The sequence below is a fragment of the Engraulis encrasicolus genome, chromosome 11 (assembly GCF_034702125.1).
Source record: "Engraulis encrasicolus isolate BLACKSEA-1 chromosome 11, IST_EnEncr_1.0, whole genome shotgun sequence".
Taxonomy (NCBI): Eukaryota; Metazoa; Chordata; class Actinopteri; order Clupeiformes; family Engraulidae; genus Engraulis; species Engraulis encrasicolus.
Window position 1 is genome coordinate 12027009 of NC_085867.1, and position 17829 is coordinate 12044837.

Here is a 17829-nt window from a genome sequence, read left to right on the forward strand (position 1 = left end):
ATGTTGAGTTTTACTTTTAGTTTTGATTTGTTTGTAGGCCTATTCCAAGTCTGATGAAGGGTTGTAATTCTGATGTAAAGGTTGGTTATTAACCCTAAGTTTTTAATCCTTGTATGTTGATCTAAATTAGTCATCATTGAACATCAATAAAACATTTAAGACACAAAGAAAGGCAATAAAATACTTGAATGTTTTCTTTTTCTTTTTTAATTCATTACAGGTGTTTCCACATGTGTCATACTTGTTCACTTAAGGTCAAAGCACACACAAAAATCCTGACCATGAAAGTCTGTCCCGCTCCATATGAGTTTAAGTAGTAGAGTAGCTCCATGGCAACCATAGGCCTTCACAGCCGTGATGAGTCATGTAGGCTATAGAACAGATTCAGAAAGGAACAGAGTGTTCCCTCACTCTCAGGAGCAGAGACGCGCTAGATGAACTATGGGTGACAGCCTATAGGAACACCTGCAGATAGGATATGGTCAAAGGTCTCTCCTACTAAAACAAACATTGCAAAGTTCTTTCTTTAAAAAAAAGGAAACTAAAGAAAAAAGGCAACACATTCAAGTCAACACACATCGGACAAGTTTACAAATTGCCGTTTTCCTTAAAGTGGCTCTAAAAGTCACAAATAAGAACAGTCACTACTCATGAGTATTAACAACCTTGATGGACACAAAGTCCAGACTCCCAACGTATGTTTACACGGCATACGTTAGCTGGAATGCAAACCAGAGCTTGTCTTTTTTAAAAAAAACCATCAAGGAAAGCAATCACAACATTGCACAACCCTGTTCAACGGTTGGTCTGCCACAGGGGATACTGTCAGGGACGGATCATGACTCCATGGGCCCCTCCTCCGTGGAGACAACAAGAAAGTTTCCCCCTCCAGATGTTAGCCTAGACCCTATATTTGTTGAGGGACTGTTTTTCATTCACCATCCCAATTGCAAATGAGAAAAAAGACTTACAAGTGAGATTTTGCAAGATATTGAGAATGGGAATGCTGTTGTCAGTGATGTCATCATGACGAGAAGCAAGTTCAGGAGCCCTCTGGAGGCAAGGTCACATATTGGGATGCACCCCTGGGCCTGGGCCATCAAGGAAAGCAATCACAACATTGCACAACCCTGTTCAACGGTTGGTCTGCCACAGCAGGGGATACTGTGGCTCACATACTGGCTTCACGTCATTGAATGTTTAACATAACACAAACTTGGTCAAAAGTGGCTTATGGAAGTTCAGAGGGAGGCCTACTGCCCCAGACCCTGAGCCTGGTAGCAGTGCCCCCTACTGGCCCTACAGTATAAGAACAGGCAGCATCTACAGACGTAATGGAAGGAGGAGAGCGTGGGTGGATTGGTGAGAGGGCAGGATGGGTATTTCTCAACGTCAAGTGTCCTAACCTACTTAAACCAAGTAACGCCCTTCATTTGCAGATTTCACAAAAGGGGATCTGATAACTAGTTCTAAGTGAAATTAATAATTGGATACACCGGCGGTGCAAATTGGCGTTACTCATCTTAGCAAGGCCAGGAGTGGTGGTGGTGGTGGGGGGGGTCTGAAGGTGAACTCATAATGGCTGTCTTCAGGAAGGTCACTGGGAGAAACAGATAATGTGCAAAACAGAACGTCCTGGCCCACCACCTTCAGACTGTGCTACTGAATCAGCGCTGGCTCCAAAGTCTGCCCGCTCCCCCCCTCTCTCTCTCCTTATCTCTGCTCTCTAGTGTCTTCTCTTTTCATTCCTTTCTTTCGCTCGCTTTCTCGGATTGCTCTCGACGCAGAAAGGAGTGTTGATGAGCTAGTATGACGTCGACATTCTGTGGTGCTACATTTGAACGGTCACCAACGCTCTCTCGCAGTTGAAATGTGGTGCACAACTACAAGGCTGGCGCTGCACTCAATGTCAGTGATTTTCATTTAAACCCAGCCTTGTATACGGAGGAAGGCAGGGCGGGATGAGTGGCAAGAAAAAGATTCAGATTATGGATGCTAATTATCGATTAATTCACTAATTGTTAGTTGATTGACCTTATCAATCAATTTCTGATTAATCGATAAGCAGCCCCCCCCCCCAATCGCAATGCTAGAGATTAAATGAACGATTCACGATTAAACGATTAAATTTACAATTTATCTTAAATAAATGCTGAATTTAAATTATTTTCTATTTATATTGTCTCATCCACAAAGGTGATGAAATGTTCCCACTCTTCACAGTCCTCTTCACACACACTTGGTCATGCCCACTTCACCTGGTTCTCTTGACAGTAGAGTTGGCCATTAATTGCCATTCATTTTTTAAAAAGTCTATTAACATCTTAATCGACTAAGGACGATCAATCGGTTAATTGTTGACATCCCTAATGCAGATATACAATGTGGTAGAGAGAGAGAGAGAGAGAGAGAGAGAGAGAGAGAGAGAGAGAGAGAGAGAGATAGAGAGAGTGCCCAGGGAAAGAAAGGGAGTGGGGTTCTGAAAACAGGGAATGAAAGAGTAACAGGTGAAGGAACAAGGAAGAGATGGAGGAAGGGAAAAAACCCCAAGAAAGACAGAGGTAGAGAGAGCGTCAGAGATGAGCGATATTTAAGGAGGTTGAGAATGAGAGAAGTGCTGGAAAAAAGGAAGATATGTGTGAGGACAGGAGGAGAGGAAGGGAGAGGGGGGCATACAGGAATCTCTCTAGAGGATTCCAGAAGGTCCCAAAAGTTTCTAGAATCTCCTATAGCGTGCGTTCCGGAATCTTCTGCATAGCAATGTGTTCCAGACGAGGCCTCCTCAGAGGGGGAGCAGGTATCCCCCTCTTGCTTGCTTGCTTCCCGGCACGCATTCTCCTCCTCCTCCACCGCTGCTGCTGCTGTTTGCGATGGCTTCTCGGAGCTTGAGCGGTCGGTGGCAGTCCGCGTCGCTGAGCGCCGGGTAGTGTTGGCGGTAACACAGGTAGGAGAAGACCAGGCCCAGGAGAGAGCCCACCAGCACATCTACACACAGAACACAGAGCACAGGTCAAAGGTCAACACACAAAGAAAAAAAGAAACCAGTACTTTCTTTTTAGATTTTTTTAGTCTTTGAGTACTGTTGTGATTGCACTGTATGTGCAAGTGTTTGTTCTATGGCTCCTGACAAGACAAATTCCCCTTGGGGCAATCAAGTTTTCATTCATTCATTCATTCATTCATTCATCCATCCATAGGGAAGGACAGGACAGGAAAATGAGTCTAAATTCAAAATGTTCACCTGTTCAGTGTGTAGTGTAAATAGAGCAGCCACTGCACTGCGTAGCCATGGACTGTGCAAATACAATACTAAGCCTAGTAACAAAACAATGCACAGTAAATCACAAACCCTATTGTAGTGAAGATTTCAGACCCAGGAGCCTTGGTTGTGCAGCTCTGTGGTTGTTGCCATGGTTATAATAGACAGACAAGCTTTTTGTAGAGGTAGGTACTTTAAAAATCTATACAGTATTTGGTCCAGCCAATTTTGATGAAGCGAGGTCAATTATTTCTATATTAGACACTTTATTTCAGGTAAAAAAAAAAAAAAGATTCAACAGATTCAAAAAGCTTATTGTCTAATAATGTTATCATATATATCTTTTGATGTATTTGTAACAAATAAATGCTATTTTAAAGCACTTTTAAAGTTCAAGCATTTAGACAAATCATTTGTTCACAGGGTTCCTTCTGAGAAAGCTGTTATTTCAGTGTGAAGACTGATAGGGAGAGAGAGTAGCTTGAGAAATGTCCCTTTATGTCTATTCCTGGTTTTCTTCATGGTCTGCTAATATAGGAGTTTCAGCTCCCCCTGTCTCCTCTGCTCTGCTTTAGTGCCAGTCAGGGACACCATGGGCCTTACAATAGAGGAAACTCCTGCAGTTTGAAGTCCTAGCATGGGACAGCAGCACTGAGACTCTCTGTGTGTGTGTGTGTGTGTGTGTGTGTGTGTGTGTGTGTGTGTGTGTGTGTGTGTGTGTGTGTGTGTGTGTGTGTGTGTGTTACCCATCCAAGTCTGCCATCACTGTGGAACTCCTGCAGTTCTAAGTCCTAACAAGGCACAGCAGCACGGAGACTGTGTGTGCGTGTGCGTGTGCGTGTGCGTGTGCGTGTGTGTGTGTGTGTGTGTGTGTACAGTATGTGTGTGTGTGCGTGCGTGTGCGTGTGTGTGCACGTGCGCGCGTGTGTGTGTGTGTGCGGGCAGGCAGGCAGGCAGCCGGGCCGGCCGCCCCTTACCTTGCCAGTGATGTTTGTATTCGCAGGTCCTGGAGACAGCGTGTGCGTGTGCACGTGTGTGTGTGTGTGCGTGCGCATGCGTGCATGCCGTCCACCCCTTACCTTGCCAGTGGTGCTTGTAGTCGCAGGTTCTGGAGACGGCGATGAGCACGGCGCAGAGCAGGGGCGAGAGGAAGACACACAGCCTCCAGGAGCGCCCCCTGCCTGCCTGGCTGAAGCAGTGCAGCTTACCGCCCAGGTACAGCGCCGTGAAGCCCAGGCCAGCGAAGGCAACTGCAGAACACACACAGAGAAACAACAGACAGTCAGTACATTTAAAAAAGATGCTCCCTCATACTAGCCTGCTTCTCACCAGACCTCTGTGTGTGTGTAGCTCTGGAGCCACCTGGTGGAGCTACAACACCCATAGCGCATTCAATCCGACTGAGTTCCCATTCCCGCACCTAATTGCGAACTGGCCATCGTGTTCACGCCACAGATTTTTTGCGTTCGCAAACTAGAAAATTGGTTCGCAATGCAAACCACAAAACTCGATGACAGCGTGGCCGTTAGCAGGTTCATCCGGGTAACACAGACACGTGTGGAAAAAGTTCAGAGCCCGGTATCAACACGAGCGGTTTGCACATAAGCACTTAAGTGCCGAACGTAACTGGAGCGGGCACCGGCACCGGCACCGGCACCGGCACCGGCTCCGTTCTGGTCGGCCTGAAAGCCCTACCAGAGAGGTCTGGGACACTGCAGCAGGACTCCACGTCTCCACCCAATAAAAAATAGACGGCGCATTTATAGCTTCAATATCAATGGCGGCTCGCATTGAGGAGTCACATGACAGACATTATAGACCATATTGACGCTTTCGAGATCAACAGTTTGTTGGTGGCGAAAACAGGCAAAGTGATGGATAAAGCCATGCTTTCTGAAGGCGGAGCCAACGCATGCTTTCCCAGACCTAGTAGTGGAGTTCACGAAGCTGCACAGAACTGCACACGTCGGGCAAGAGCCAGACAAACCTCATGCTGCTTAGCACCATACAATTGTGAATACACCCATCTTGTCTAACACAGACTGTTGATCTCAGCTACAGTGATGCGGCAGATAGGACTCTGCCCTCTGTAATGCAGCATATCTGCATAGTTCATATGTATAATCAGACATGTTTAATTCATGTGTGTGTGTGTGTGTGTGTGTGTGTGTGTGTGTGTGTGTGTGTGTGTGTGTGTGTGTGTGTGTGTGTGTGTGTGTTATCGGCAAGCTTGCTATGTAAATAATTCAAATGACAGGGGCAAGACAGCTGCTCTCTCTCTCTCAAACACACACGCGCACACACACGTACACGCGTACAGGCACGCGCGCACGCGCGCGCACACACACGCGCGCACACACACGCGCGCACGCACGCACGCACGCACACACACACACACACACACACACACACACACACACACACACACACACACACACACACACACACACACACACACACACACACACACACACACACACACACACACACACACACACACACACACATACACACAGCAGCAATAGCAGTATGGCAGAGTAGCTTGACAACCTCTTCAGCACATCAAAGACAGCGGCGCATACAAATAGCTCATTTAAACAACAGCAGGTCATTTCACCTCGATCCCTGACCCTGCTGCAACACAACAAGCATTTCTGAATTAGGTCTGCGTATGAATGTACGGCTTTCTTTATTGGCTTCTTACCATGCAAATCACTGCGTGGAGCTGAAGCAGTAAAAACATGCAAAACAAAATAAAAGCAGCCTTCTCGATACAGCCAAAATCTGTCAACAACACACAGTAAAACACTAGCCTCGCGAGCCATCCTACGTACTTCCGCCAAAGGATTGGCTCCACTACTGTAGTCTGGCCGTGCTTCTCTGTGGAGTGCCTGGAGCAGTAGAATTTTGATCGCAACGCCCCCCCAGAAAACAGCCAATAATCGAATACGCCCCCCACGTGGGGGCGAAAGGGGGAGGATGCTCGTGACAATGACGTACAGTACACATCTGCGCCAGAGCCATTGGTCTGCGCTATGTTGTTGTTGAGTAACTGCCAGCGATTGGGTGAGAGGTGTCCAATAATTTCAAACCATAACTGAGTGCAAACTTCCTGCTTCCTACAATCGCTTCAGAGCAAACAAATGCCAGACCATAAATACAAAATGAAATGGTAGTATTATGGGATGGTCAGGACCAGGCTAGTAAAACACAGCCCCACCTTAATATCCCTCCCATTGACTTCCATTCATATTAACCCCAACAATAGCTAAAGAATGCTAAACTGCACCGACACCAACACAATCCCTTTCCTTAACCTGTCAATGAGGAAAATGTTTTTACACTTTTACTCTCACCCGTAACAACCACAAAACTACCCAGGCTAAAGGGGTGAAAACATGTGAGGTCCAGGATTTGGGCCCCACCTTGATGGTGTGCTCCAAATAGCAGTGGCCTTAAGAAGGTAGATTGGTGCATATACACATAGTCATTTCTGTGTGCATGCTGCACACAAGGTTGGACAGGTAGGTCACGCACATGCCTACACATCCAAGTACCCATCTCAGTACAAAAACAGCCCAAACACCACACACACAAGCACTCTCACACATTTTAATGTGGACCAGTAGCATGCAAGTACATAAAGCAGACACATACACACACAGAAGCACACACAAAAAAGCACACGCATACAGGTACACACACAAACACACAAGCCTGTGTGTGCATGCACACAAGGTTTGACAGATAACACACATTCACACACTCAGGAAGGCGCTTGCACGCACGCACACACGCACACGCACACGCACACACCACCAAGAAAGACTCTGGTGTGCACAGCAAAAGGTGGCTCTGATCATCACCCAACAGACATAGACACACACACACACACACACACACACAACCCCCAACAAAGGTATCTAATAATGGAGCGGGATATGAGGAGAGCAGCAGCAATCACACACACGCACGCACGCACGCACGCACGCGCGCGCGCGCGCACGCACACACACACACACACACACACACACACACACACACACACACACACACACACACACACACACACACACACACACACACACACACACACACACACACACACACACACACACACACACAGAGGACAAGCTCTAATAATGGAGCATGGAGGATGTGAGAAGAGAGAGAGGAGAATAGAAGCAGCTAGCAGCTTATCTATTTTGGGTTTCTCTCTCCTCTTCTCAAAGCTCTCATCATCACTACATCGAAGCAGGGCTGGACTGGACAGGTCATCTGGCATACAGAGCATTTACCCAGTGGGACGACAGTCCCGAGAGGGCCGATTCTAGGGTGTTTCTCAAAAATGTAGTTGTTAGCCAGTTAGCAACTTGGGTAGTTGTCAATGGGAAATTGCATTGCAAACAGCAAAGTAGCTAAGGTATTTAGCAACTATGGTTTTGAGAAATGCACCCCTGTTGTTGTTGTTGTTTCCTTGGGATTGGCTCACAAATTAGAGGGGGAGGCCCATTACTCCTTCATCAATATAGACAGTGGATTCAGCCAGTCAAGATACAGTAGTATGAAAATGACCTATGTGTTAGGGGGACTGTCTATGAGAACAATGCCCAGGCCATGTTTCGGTCCCAGTCCAGCCATGCACTGGAGTAGATAGAGAGAGAGAGAGAGAGAGAGAGAGAGAGAGAGAGAGAGAGAGAGAGAGAGAGAGAGAGAGAGAGAGAGAGAGAGAGAGAGAGAGAAGGAGCAGAAGGAAGGGACTATGGTGACAAGAGAGGAGGCTGTGCTGTGTTGCCAAGTCTGTGTCAGGGAGGATGCAGCATAACAGGGCTGAGGCTCTCTGGCTCCCATTCAGATCTGCCAAGGAGCTACTAATAAGCTGTCTGGGCCTTCAGAGGAAAGCAATTACACACACAACAAACGTTTCATTTCATCAAGCTCTCTCTTTCTCTCTCTCTCTCTCTCTCTCTCTCTCACTCACTCACTCACTCACTCACTCACTCACTCACTCACTCACTCGCTCACTCACTCGCTCACTCGCTCACTCGCTCACTCGCTCACTCCCTCACTCACTCGCTCGCTCCCTCACTCCCTCACTCACTCTCTCTCTCTCTCCATCTCTCTCTCTCGCTCGCTCGCTCTCTCCCTCCCTCGATCTCCGTCTGTCTCTACCTCTCTCTCTCTGTCTTTCTCTGTCTGCCCCCCCTCTCTCTGAAGAAAAACATTGTCAGCATCAATTCCACGCTCGTCCACATTCCCGCCATTATGTTTATGACCATGTGAAAGCGCTCGTCAACGTTATAATGTGTGTGTCAGAGAAAAATCAATCGCGTGTTTGCCTGCTTGGTTGATTCATGAAAACAATCCATATCACAATCTGTCCAACCGTGGAAACCAACAGCTTCCTACTTACATTCAACGAGCTAAGGGTGTCTGTCAAAGAAAATCAAATCAACATGTTTGTGATTATTTGATTTATAAAAACAATCCGTATCATACTGTGAGTCTTTGAAAGAAAAAAAAACAGCTTCTTGTTTACATTCAAGAAGTTCAGGGTGCAGCATCTGTGTGTGAGTGTAACCAGACGCATTACTGCGCACTGCGTCCACCTCGGGGGCGTGAACTCGCCGCCACGTCAACGGGAGTCACAGCATGATACCGCTAGAGTTAAGGACCAGGGCTGCGTTTCCCAAAAATCCTTAAGTAGTACTTAAAGTGATACGGTCCCATTTTTGGAAATAAGCTTATTTTACACCTCCCCCTGAGTTAAATAATAAGGTTTTACCGTTCTCCTGTACTTTCAACCGTTCTCTAGGTATGGCAGTGCAGATTTTACCGTCATGCTAGCAGTTAACATTGAGTCCTATGAGACCAGCTGATGGCTAACTCGTCTCATAGGACTCAATGTTAACTGCTAGCTTGGAGGTAAAATTTGCACTGCCATACCCAGAAAACGGTTGAAAGTACAGGAGAACGGTAAAACCCTATTATTTAACTCAAGGGGAGGTGTAAAATAAGCTTATTTCCAAAAATGGGACAGTATCACTTTAAGCCTAAGTAGTACTTAAGTATGAGAGGCCGCCTAGGCAATATATCAGAAATAAGTCTCACATCATCACTAAAAGTTTATACATACACTATTTTACCTCACACATGCACTTGGCACAACCATATTATTTGCATGTGCAAGAAAAAATATTGTATGTAGACCTATAGAATGATTGTATGCAGAAACTGTTAGTGATGTGGTATATTGCCTAGGCGGCCCCTCATACTTAAGTACTACTTAGGCTTTAGTACTACTTAAGGGTTTTTGGGAAACACAACCCAGTTCGATAACCCAGAGCTGCCGATACTGTATGAGACTTCTGTAGGGAGGTTTACTAACATTCCATGCCAACCCTGCTAATTAGCTACCATTACATGGGCAGTCAGAATGTTAATGTTAATTCAACACGGAGAATGTACTCTGGAACCAAACACAATCGACTCTCTAAGTGTTGAATCAATCAATTTTTCTGCTTCAGTAGTCACAGTGCATGTTGACATGAATGTTTCTTTTAGGTGTATTTCAGACTGCCAATGTTGACAGCATCCATGCATCCCCAAACCATGTCAGTCCCACTACTATGCTTGGCTATTGAGAGGACACACTTTTTTTGTGAAACTCACTTGTTTACCACCACATATGCTTGACACCATCTAAAGCTGGGCTTACACTGTGCGACTTTTGCCCTAATTTTCCCACGATTTGGCACTCGCACGACTTTTTGGGAGTCGGGCCAATTTCTTGCTCAATCGCCGGTTCGAGCGATTTCGCCTCACGATCGTGCAATCGCAAGGTCGCAAGCAAATCAAAACTGTTTGAAATCCTGGTCGTGGCTCGCGCGTAAATCGCACAGTTAAAGCAGCGCTATGACCCAATTTGACACTTCACATGCACAAATTAATAGGGCCGTGCGATTTGCTGTTGAGCGCGACCTCATCTCCACCTCAGGTGCGCATGTTCCCTCCTCTGCAGACCCGGGAAACATGCCTGTCGCGTCGCACAGTGGAAGCATTTGGCTCGCATCCGACTGTCGGCTCGTATAGTGTGAGGACGTGAGTCATGAGATGTGAACTTTTAAATAGTGAAATTCTATCGTGCAGTGTGAGCAGGAGCTTAATACCCACGAGTGAAAATATCGCACAGTGTATGCCTGGCTTAAGGCAAATTTGTTTATCTTGGTCTCAAGAGCGATGAACAGACCAAGGATATGGATCACTGGAACCATGTCGTGTGATCTGAGGAGACCAAGATAAACAAATTTACTATAGAGTGTGCAGATGCCAATTGAACCCCTGAATACACTGTAGACCAGTATACGTTTGGTATTTATGTACAAGACACATCATTGCTTCTCAAACATTGTTTGGGGTGTTGTTTTTTACAATAATTATCGGTCCTCCCAAATGAACTCATCATATGTGTGCAGAGTGCTCTTACATGATGAGTGTCCACTCGGGAGGCTCTTTCGGTCCGTGGATCTTCTGGCCAATCGATTTTCATTTTCAAATCGGGAAATAGAAAACAGAAAATAACTCGTTATCCGATTTTTGTTTTGGAAATCGGGAAACGAAAATCGGAAAACGAACCAATTTTCGTTATCCGTTTCATTCTGTTAAATGCGGGCAGGCTTGTAATTCAGAATTAAATTATGGCTTCGTTTTTCCATCACCTATTTTTTAATTACATGAACCGGAAGACGTTGATTGAGCGCCTGTCTGTCAGCTGTCAAGGAACGTAGGCCTACGGTGCGAGCGCAGACCTAGGTCTGTGGGTGCGAGTGATATTCCCAACATCTGGCCAACATTCCTTTGATTTGGGTTGCAGTCTTGTAGTTACCATGGCTGTCTGTCTTTTAAATTCTGGTTTGTTTGGGTTATTATTACCCTGGTATAAATACCCCTGCACGTGTAAGTAAGTTTGCAGAGTATGACGAAAGTTTTTGACTTGCCCTCTTCGTAACGCTAGCACTCAAGTAGGCTAGCTGGCATGATGCCACCCACAGCCCAAACTGTTTAGCTCTGGCTGTCCAAGTAGCCTTAGTGGCTATTCATGAACGAGATGAAATATAACAACCGATAGTCATATTCCCTCTCGAGCGGATAGCAGACATCCCAAGATCCAAAAACTTCTTTCAGGGAGATGCTTATCGACCCTCGACACCCCCGACAATCAAAATGCCATTAAACGCGTGTAATCATGTCCTTTACGTATATTGCCCAGTCTGCATATAACATCTGCCTAATACCCTACTATTTTTCCTAGGACTTTTACAGGGCGTCCTACTTGTGTGCTCGCGCAAAACTATTCCACACTTTCCGCACGAGTCATTATCTTTCTCTGTCCCTTAAAATCAGGGATATTTTATCTGACTCGCAGGCATCATGGACAGGGGGGAGCTGGTATCATACTCCCTTCATAAAATGTCTGCGATAGCGGACCTCGTCATGCTTTGAGGTGGACCTACAAGCATGCAATTACTGATGAACGTTGCTCTGGGAAACATAAATATTAGTGCCTAGTCTACATTTAAATGAGGACGTGTTAAAAACTTATAAAATATAGGCTAGACTAGAGTAAACACCTCTGGTGTGGCTAAGCCAACTCTTTACCCACAGTTTCCGGGTCAACAAAAACTTAATATTTAGCAAAATAAGAAATGGGAAAACGGGTCGTCTCTCTAATTCTGATTCCCATATGAAAGCGCTGAAAAGGATATCAGAAAATGACTTGATTCTCGTTTTTCGTTTTCCGGTTTCCAAACGGGAAACAAAATGCGAGTGGTTTCTCGTTTATTGTTTACTTAAAAATCGGGAAACCGGTCATTTTTCGTGGTCCGTTTTCCGATTTGAAAATGAAAATCGATTGGCCAGAAGATCCACGGACCTCTTTCTGCCCTCCATGACTACTTCCGGGTCACCACTGTGTGCGTGTGTCTGTGTGCGCGTGTGTGTGTGTGTGTGTGTGTGTGTGTGTGTGTGTGTGTGTGTGTGTGTGTGTGTGTGTGTGTGTGTGTGTGTGTGTGTGCAGAGTGCTCTTACATGATGAGTGTCCACTCGGGAAGCTCTTCCTGCCCTCCATGACTACTTCCGGGTCACCACTGCACCTCAGCTCCGCGTTGTACTGCCCGTCTGGGAAGCAGCGGTAGAAGAAATCAGGCCGCGGTCTGTCAACAACAAAAAACAAACAACCAAAGCATTAGTGTAAATATAATACATGCCAACTAGCAGAGTTCGGCGGTAGAATGTTAGTAAACCTCCCTCCTGAAGCCTCAGATGCAGTAGCGATGAGCTAGCGGTCTGGAACCTTTAGCTCAGTGCCGTCGCACTGTGCCTCCCAAGCCGAACTGGACTGAAAGAAATGTCACGGGTTCGAACCCCAAGTTGCAAACTAGGAGAGGATGACCTCAGTTACACTGGTGCCGTGACCCAAATGGGAGAGAGGTTTAGTAGGGTGAATGTAACAGATTCCAACTAGCAGAGTTCGGCGGTAGTAGAGCGTTAGTAAATCTCCTTCCCGAAGCCTTGTACAGATACGATAGTGCTGACCTACTGGTCTGGACCTTTAGCTTAGCTGGTAGGTCGCGGGTTCGAGTTCCGAGTGGGGAACTAGAGCAAGATGACCTTGATTACATCCCCAACAAGCACACAGACAAACAGACATACAACACTTACAACAGCAAGAAAGATAAAGGATGTGGACCTGATGGGGAGGAGAAGAAATCTGGCTGTGGTCTGTAGCATAAACAATACACAGTAGTGTAAACAAACACACACACACACACACAGCAGTAAGGCAGTGAAAGAATGTGGTCTACGTAGGTGGAGAACACGGGGGATAAGTAGGCATTGCCACCAACACACAATACTGTATACAGTATACTGTACTCTTCATTATTACCAGGGCTCTAAATGAACACCAGACAACTGGCCAAATGCTGGTGAAATTTCAGTTTAGCTGGTAGAAAGGACCAACTTACTAGCTAGTGATGAAAAAAGTTAATTTATAGCCCTGATTAGTACCATGTATATAAACAAAAGGGTAATTCCTTGTGCTTCTGCTTTATCATCTGGTGCATCGACGGGAGAGAGGCAGGAAATCTTCACTTGAAGGACAACACCGGAGCAGCACAGATGTAATTCTTTTGTGTTTTTTATTATTTAAGTGCACAACATGACTAACGTTTCGATCGTTAGACCATCTTCATCAGAGGACTCTGTGCTGCTCCGGTGTAGTATCATGTATATGTTTTATACTTTGTGCTGTGTGCACCTTGAAAGAAGGCCTTATTTTACTGCTCTTTTTTACTCTATTTTATTTTATAAATCTATTTTTATGGGTATCAATTCCTTTATGTACCTTCTTCTAGGCCATGGACCACTTTCCCCCCACATACTGCACACACCCTAAAAGGATCACTCACTTCCCTTCCCTGTGTGACACTAGGAGATCTTTGTGAGTAAATGATTTGGTGCACCATCTCAACCTTAACTGGAGCATATAACTGATTTTTGGCGTTGCTGCAATTCAACTCTAACTAGAACATTCCATGAAGATAATAATATGCATGTCATTTAAGCGCACTGCAATTTGCAAGGGTAGCTTAGGAAAACACAAAATAACTAGACTGCCTGTGCAGTCGCCTTCGACTGCTTAAGGTATATCCCCGAAACGCGACGCTTCCAGTCCCCCATCATTCCTACCACTCCCGTCCACCATTTCGTAAACGTATATACAGACGTGACATGACGCGCATAGGCTTAAAACCAAACGACTATTGTGAAAATGAAGCACAAAATGAAGCAAATGGTAATACTGTTTTAATGGTTCAGTGGATATACCACATTAGGTACAGTGTAATAACCAGTGTAACAATATTTAATACAATGTAATTTTTTTACTTACATCATGTGTTTGTGCGTAAGTGGTATTACATGGTATTGCATATTGTTACACTGGTATTACACTATATTACATGGTATTGCATACTGTTACACTCGTTACTACACTGTACCTGATATTGCATATTGTTACACTGGTATTACACTAGTATTACATGGTATTAAATATTGTTACATTGGTTATTACACTGTACCTAATATGGTAGATTCACTGAAATGGTGAACCATTAAAATAAGGTGTTACCGGGCAAATCAATCCATCCAGTCAGAAGTTATGGGCCAAATGAAAATTCCGCCATTTTGAAAGTGTTGTCTTCCAAACTCGAATCAGTTCATGAACCTACCCTAGAGCATTCACACACACAAAATCTGGGACAAATCCATCCAACCGGTCAGTAGTTATGGGCTAAACAAAAATTCGGCCATCTTGAATTCAGCCATCTTGAAAGTATTGACCTCGAAACTCGAATCAGTTCATGAACCTACCCTAGAGCATTCACACACCAAATCTGGGACAAATCCATCCACCCGGTCAGAAGTTATGGACCAAACAAAAATTCGGCCATCTTGAATTCAGCCATCTTGAAAGTGTTGACCTCCCAACTCGAAGCAGTTCATGAACCTACCCTAGAGCATTCACATACCAAATCTGGGACAAATCCATCCACCCGGTCAGAAGTTATGGACCAAACAAAAATTCGGCCATCTTGAATTCAGCCATCTTGAAAGTGTTGACCTCCAAACTCGAATCAGTTCATGAACCTGTCCTAGAGCATTCACCCAAAAAATCTGGGACAAATCCAAACATCCGTTCAAAAGTTATCGCGTTAACACGAAAGACCTTACGCGGCGGACGCGGCGGACGCGGACGCGGACGCGGACGCGGCGGCGGCGCACGCAAAACCATTACATCCCCGACGCTCCGCGTTTCGGGGATATAATGATGAATAACATTTTAACACAAACTGCTTGCATAGCACTTGACATTTTATGCAGAGCACACACTTTGAGAGAAACTGCCAAAAACAATCCATCTTATATCCTCCTCATCCCCTCGCCTTCTCTCACACTGTCTCTCCCACTCATCTCCAATCTGCTCTTAACTGTCCCATCTGGTTTCGCTGATAAAAGGTCAAAAACATTTTACAAAAAAATAAAGGGCATGTGTTGTAATTCTGGTGCTGTGTCCAAGCTGAGAGCACTGCTGTACAGGTATCTTCAATCCTTCAAAGTAAAAAACACATTTTGTTTTGTTTTGTTTTTTAAAATGTTTTTTGTTTTGCAATGCTAGTGTTGTGTCTGAGTAGTGTTGCCAGGTGGAAAATGCTGAACTATCGTACCGAACAATGTTCCCTCTAATTTTTTCGGTGCCTGAGCAAATGCACTATATCACTGAGCAGAGCCAATAACCTCGGTGAGCGGGTCGGACCCCCACCCCCCCTCCATTTTAGGGGTAACATTGATGCTTCATAATATGTTGATTATATTGTCATTCACTATAATGAATATTACAAAATCAGTTAAGTAATGTTTCCAAATCTTGATTATTACATCAACCCACCAACATCAATATATTGTAGGCTAGGCCTACATTTGTAAGATGTTGGAAAGAAAGTATCTTTACAGCAGCCCAATAGCCCAGAATGTTCAATTTATGTTTAAAAGGATGAGTAATTTAATTTGGATTTAAATGTTTTATAATAGGCTAGGCCTATGTAACACATTTAAAAGACTAAAATATTGAGCTTCAATTAGGCTTACATGAAGTAAAAGTATGCACCGTCACTTTAAGAGCTCGTGGAAATTTCAGATCTTGGGAAGCAAATATTTTTCTTACCGGACAGTCTGACTGACCTTCTGGCTAACTGGGTTTTATGGACCACCTTCTTATCAGTAGGCTAGTAGTTCGTTTAGGCATATTAGTTCATATTTTTTCAAGACATTTCCACTGCGTGGACAAATGCTTTCATCAACACCATTTTGACGAATTTAAACCAACTCTTTGGCAGAAAGCAGCACGCACTTCCAATGATGCCAATAGCGCGAGAGATGTTGCCACTCGCAAAGCTATGACAGGCATCCATTAAATTCGGTCAAGATGCTCGACACCGTTATCAAAATTCATATCAGATTCACGATCAAGCTCTAGGAGAGCTAACCTAGAACTTGTCTTCTATCCATTATACAGAGATGGATTTAGGCTTTTTGTGTAGGCTACTTAACACAACCGAACGCCGTAGATTAGGCTGCAAGTGACAGCTGTTACAACGTTCTCTGGTCACTGTTTTGAAGATCAGCATTCGAAGCGCGGCATATCCGCGCTCTGTCTGATCGCTATTAAAAAAGCAGCTGGAGGCGCAATGCTGATTGTAAGCAGAAGTCCGCGTCTAGTGTGATCGCTTAAACTGCTGTAAGATAGATGTTTCATATCTAAAGAATATGTTTTATTTCGATTGGATGTTATAAAGCTACAATGAGTGGAAATTTCGGACAATTATCAACTGCCTCTCCACACAATTTTGCCGCCTTGTTTTACCTGCGCTGCATGGATTTGCTCTGCGCTGAGAACGTGAGAGCAGTGCGCGATTGCGCAGTCGCGCAGTTTAGAGGGAACATTGGTACCGAACCCTAAAAATTATCATTTTGGGGGGCTTTTTGGGAGGAAATTATCGTACAAGAACCAAATGATTGTTTCAAGGCATCTAAATGAACTGGATGAAAATGCTGAAATTATCAAACATCTTTTTTTTATCGTACAGAGGACATAATGGACAAAATGATGGTACAAATACGATAATTGTTGTACATCTGGCAACACTGTGTCTGAGCGTGGGGAAAGCCCATCCTCAGCTCCTCTTCCTCCTCCTCTTCCTCTGCCCACGGTCCGTGTGGGTCTGATAGTGTCGTCTAGCTCACACACTAAATTATTTACCACGCGATGGCAACAGAAACAAGAGTGGTGAAAGCTCTGGGCTCTCGCTCTCTCGCTCTCTCTCTCCTCCGCTCTTCATAAACAAGCTGAGTCTCATTCGTTCCCTCAACAACTCTTTCTCTCTCTTTCCTCTCTCTCTCCTTCCTACTTCTCATCACAACCTTTTTGCTCTCCTTCTCCCTCTTTTTATCCCTCTTTCTCCCTCCACCCCAACACAGTTTAGTTCATCCTTACGCTATTACAGGGCCACAGTAGGTTTTGCATTTTCCAAAGCCTTCACAGGAGTACAGGAAATAATAAAAAATAAACATACAAGTGATGCAAACAGATAGCATGCAAATGCACGCTCATAAACAAGCAGACTCTCACTCAGTCCCTCAACAACACTCTCCTTCTCTTTCCTCTCTCGCTCTCTCCTTTCCTGCCCTCTCTCCTTTCTCTCTCTCTCCCTGTCTGCCTTTTCGCCACGCATTTTACTTTCAAAACGCAGCACTTTTAAATTATGCATAGCTTGCCAACTGGGTCCCATATTTGAGATAGAATATATACTATCAAACTCATCCTTATCAGAAGAGGCAGACTCGCAAGGACCAAAATAGATTCACTTTTCCAACTTGTCTGTGAAGACGTTTGGTGATGTTAGTTAGACCATAAGGTCTTCAGAGAAGAAAGAGGTTCTGGATGTCTGCTT

The 17829-nt window shown here is 44.9% G+C and overlaps 1 protein-coding gene across 3 annotated transcripts in view; it reads right to left on the bottom strand.

Annotated features, from left to right (window-relative positions):
* Positions 1-1102: 1102 nt before the first annotated feature.
* plpp5 (phospholipid phosphatase 5) overlaps positions 1103-17829 on the bottom strand; it is a 28764-nt gene continuing 12037 nt past the window's right edge. For 2 of the 3 annotated variants that reach the window (XM_063209872.1, XM_063209875.1), the window contains 4 exons: positions 12980-13039; positions 12347-12471; positions 4339-4509; positions 1103-2985 (listed from right to left, as the gene is read on the bottom strand). In XM_063209872.1, coding sequence (XP_063065942.1) covers positions 2783-2985; positions 4339-4509; positions 12347-12471; positions 12980-13039 — 559 coding nt within the window. In that variant the 3' untranslated portion in view covers positions 1103-2782. The remainder of the gene's footprint in view (positions 2986-4338; positions 4510-12346; positions 12472-12979; positions 13040-17829) is intronic. The other variant, XM_063209874.1, reaches the window with a different exon arrangement.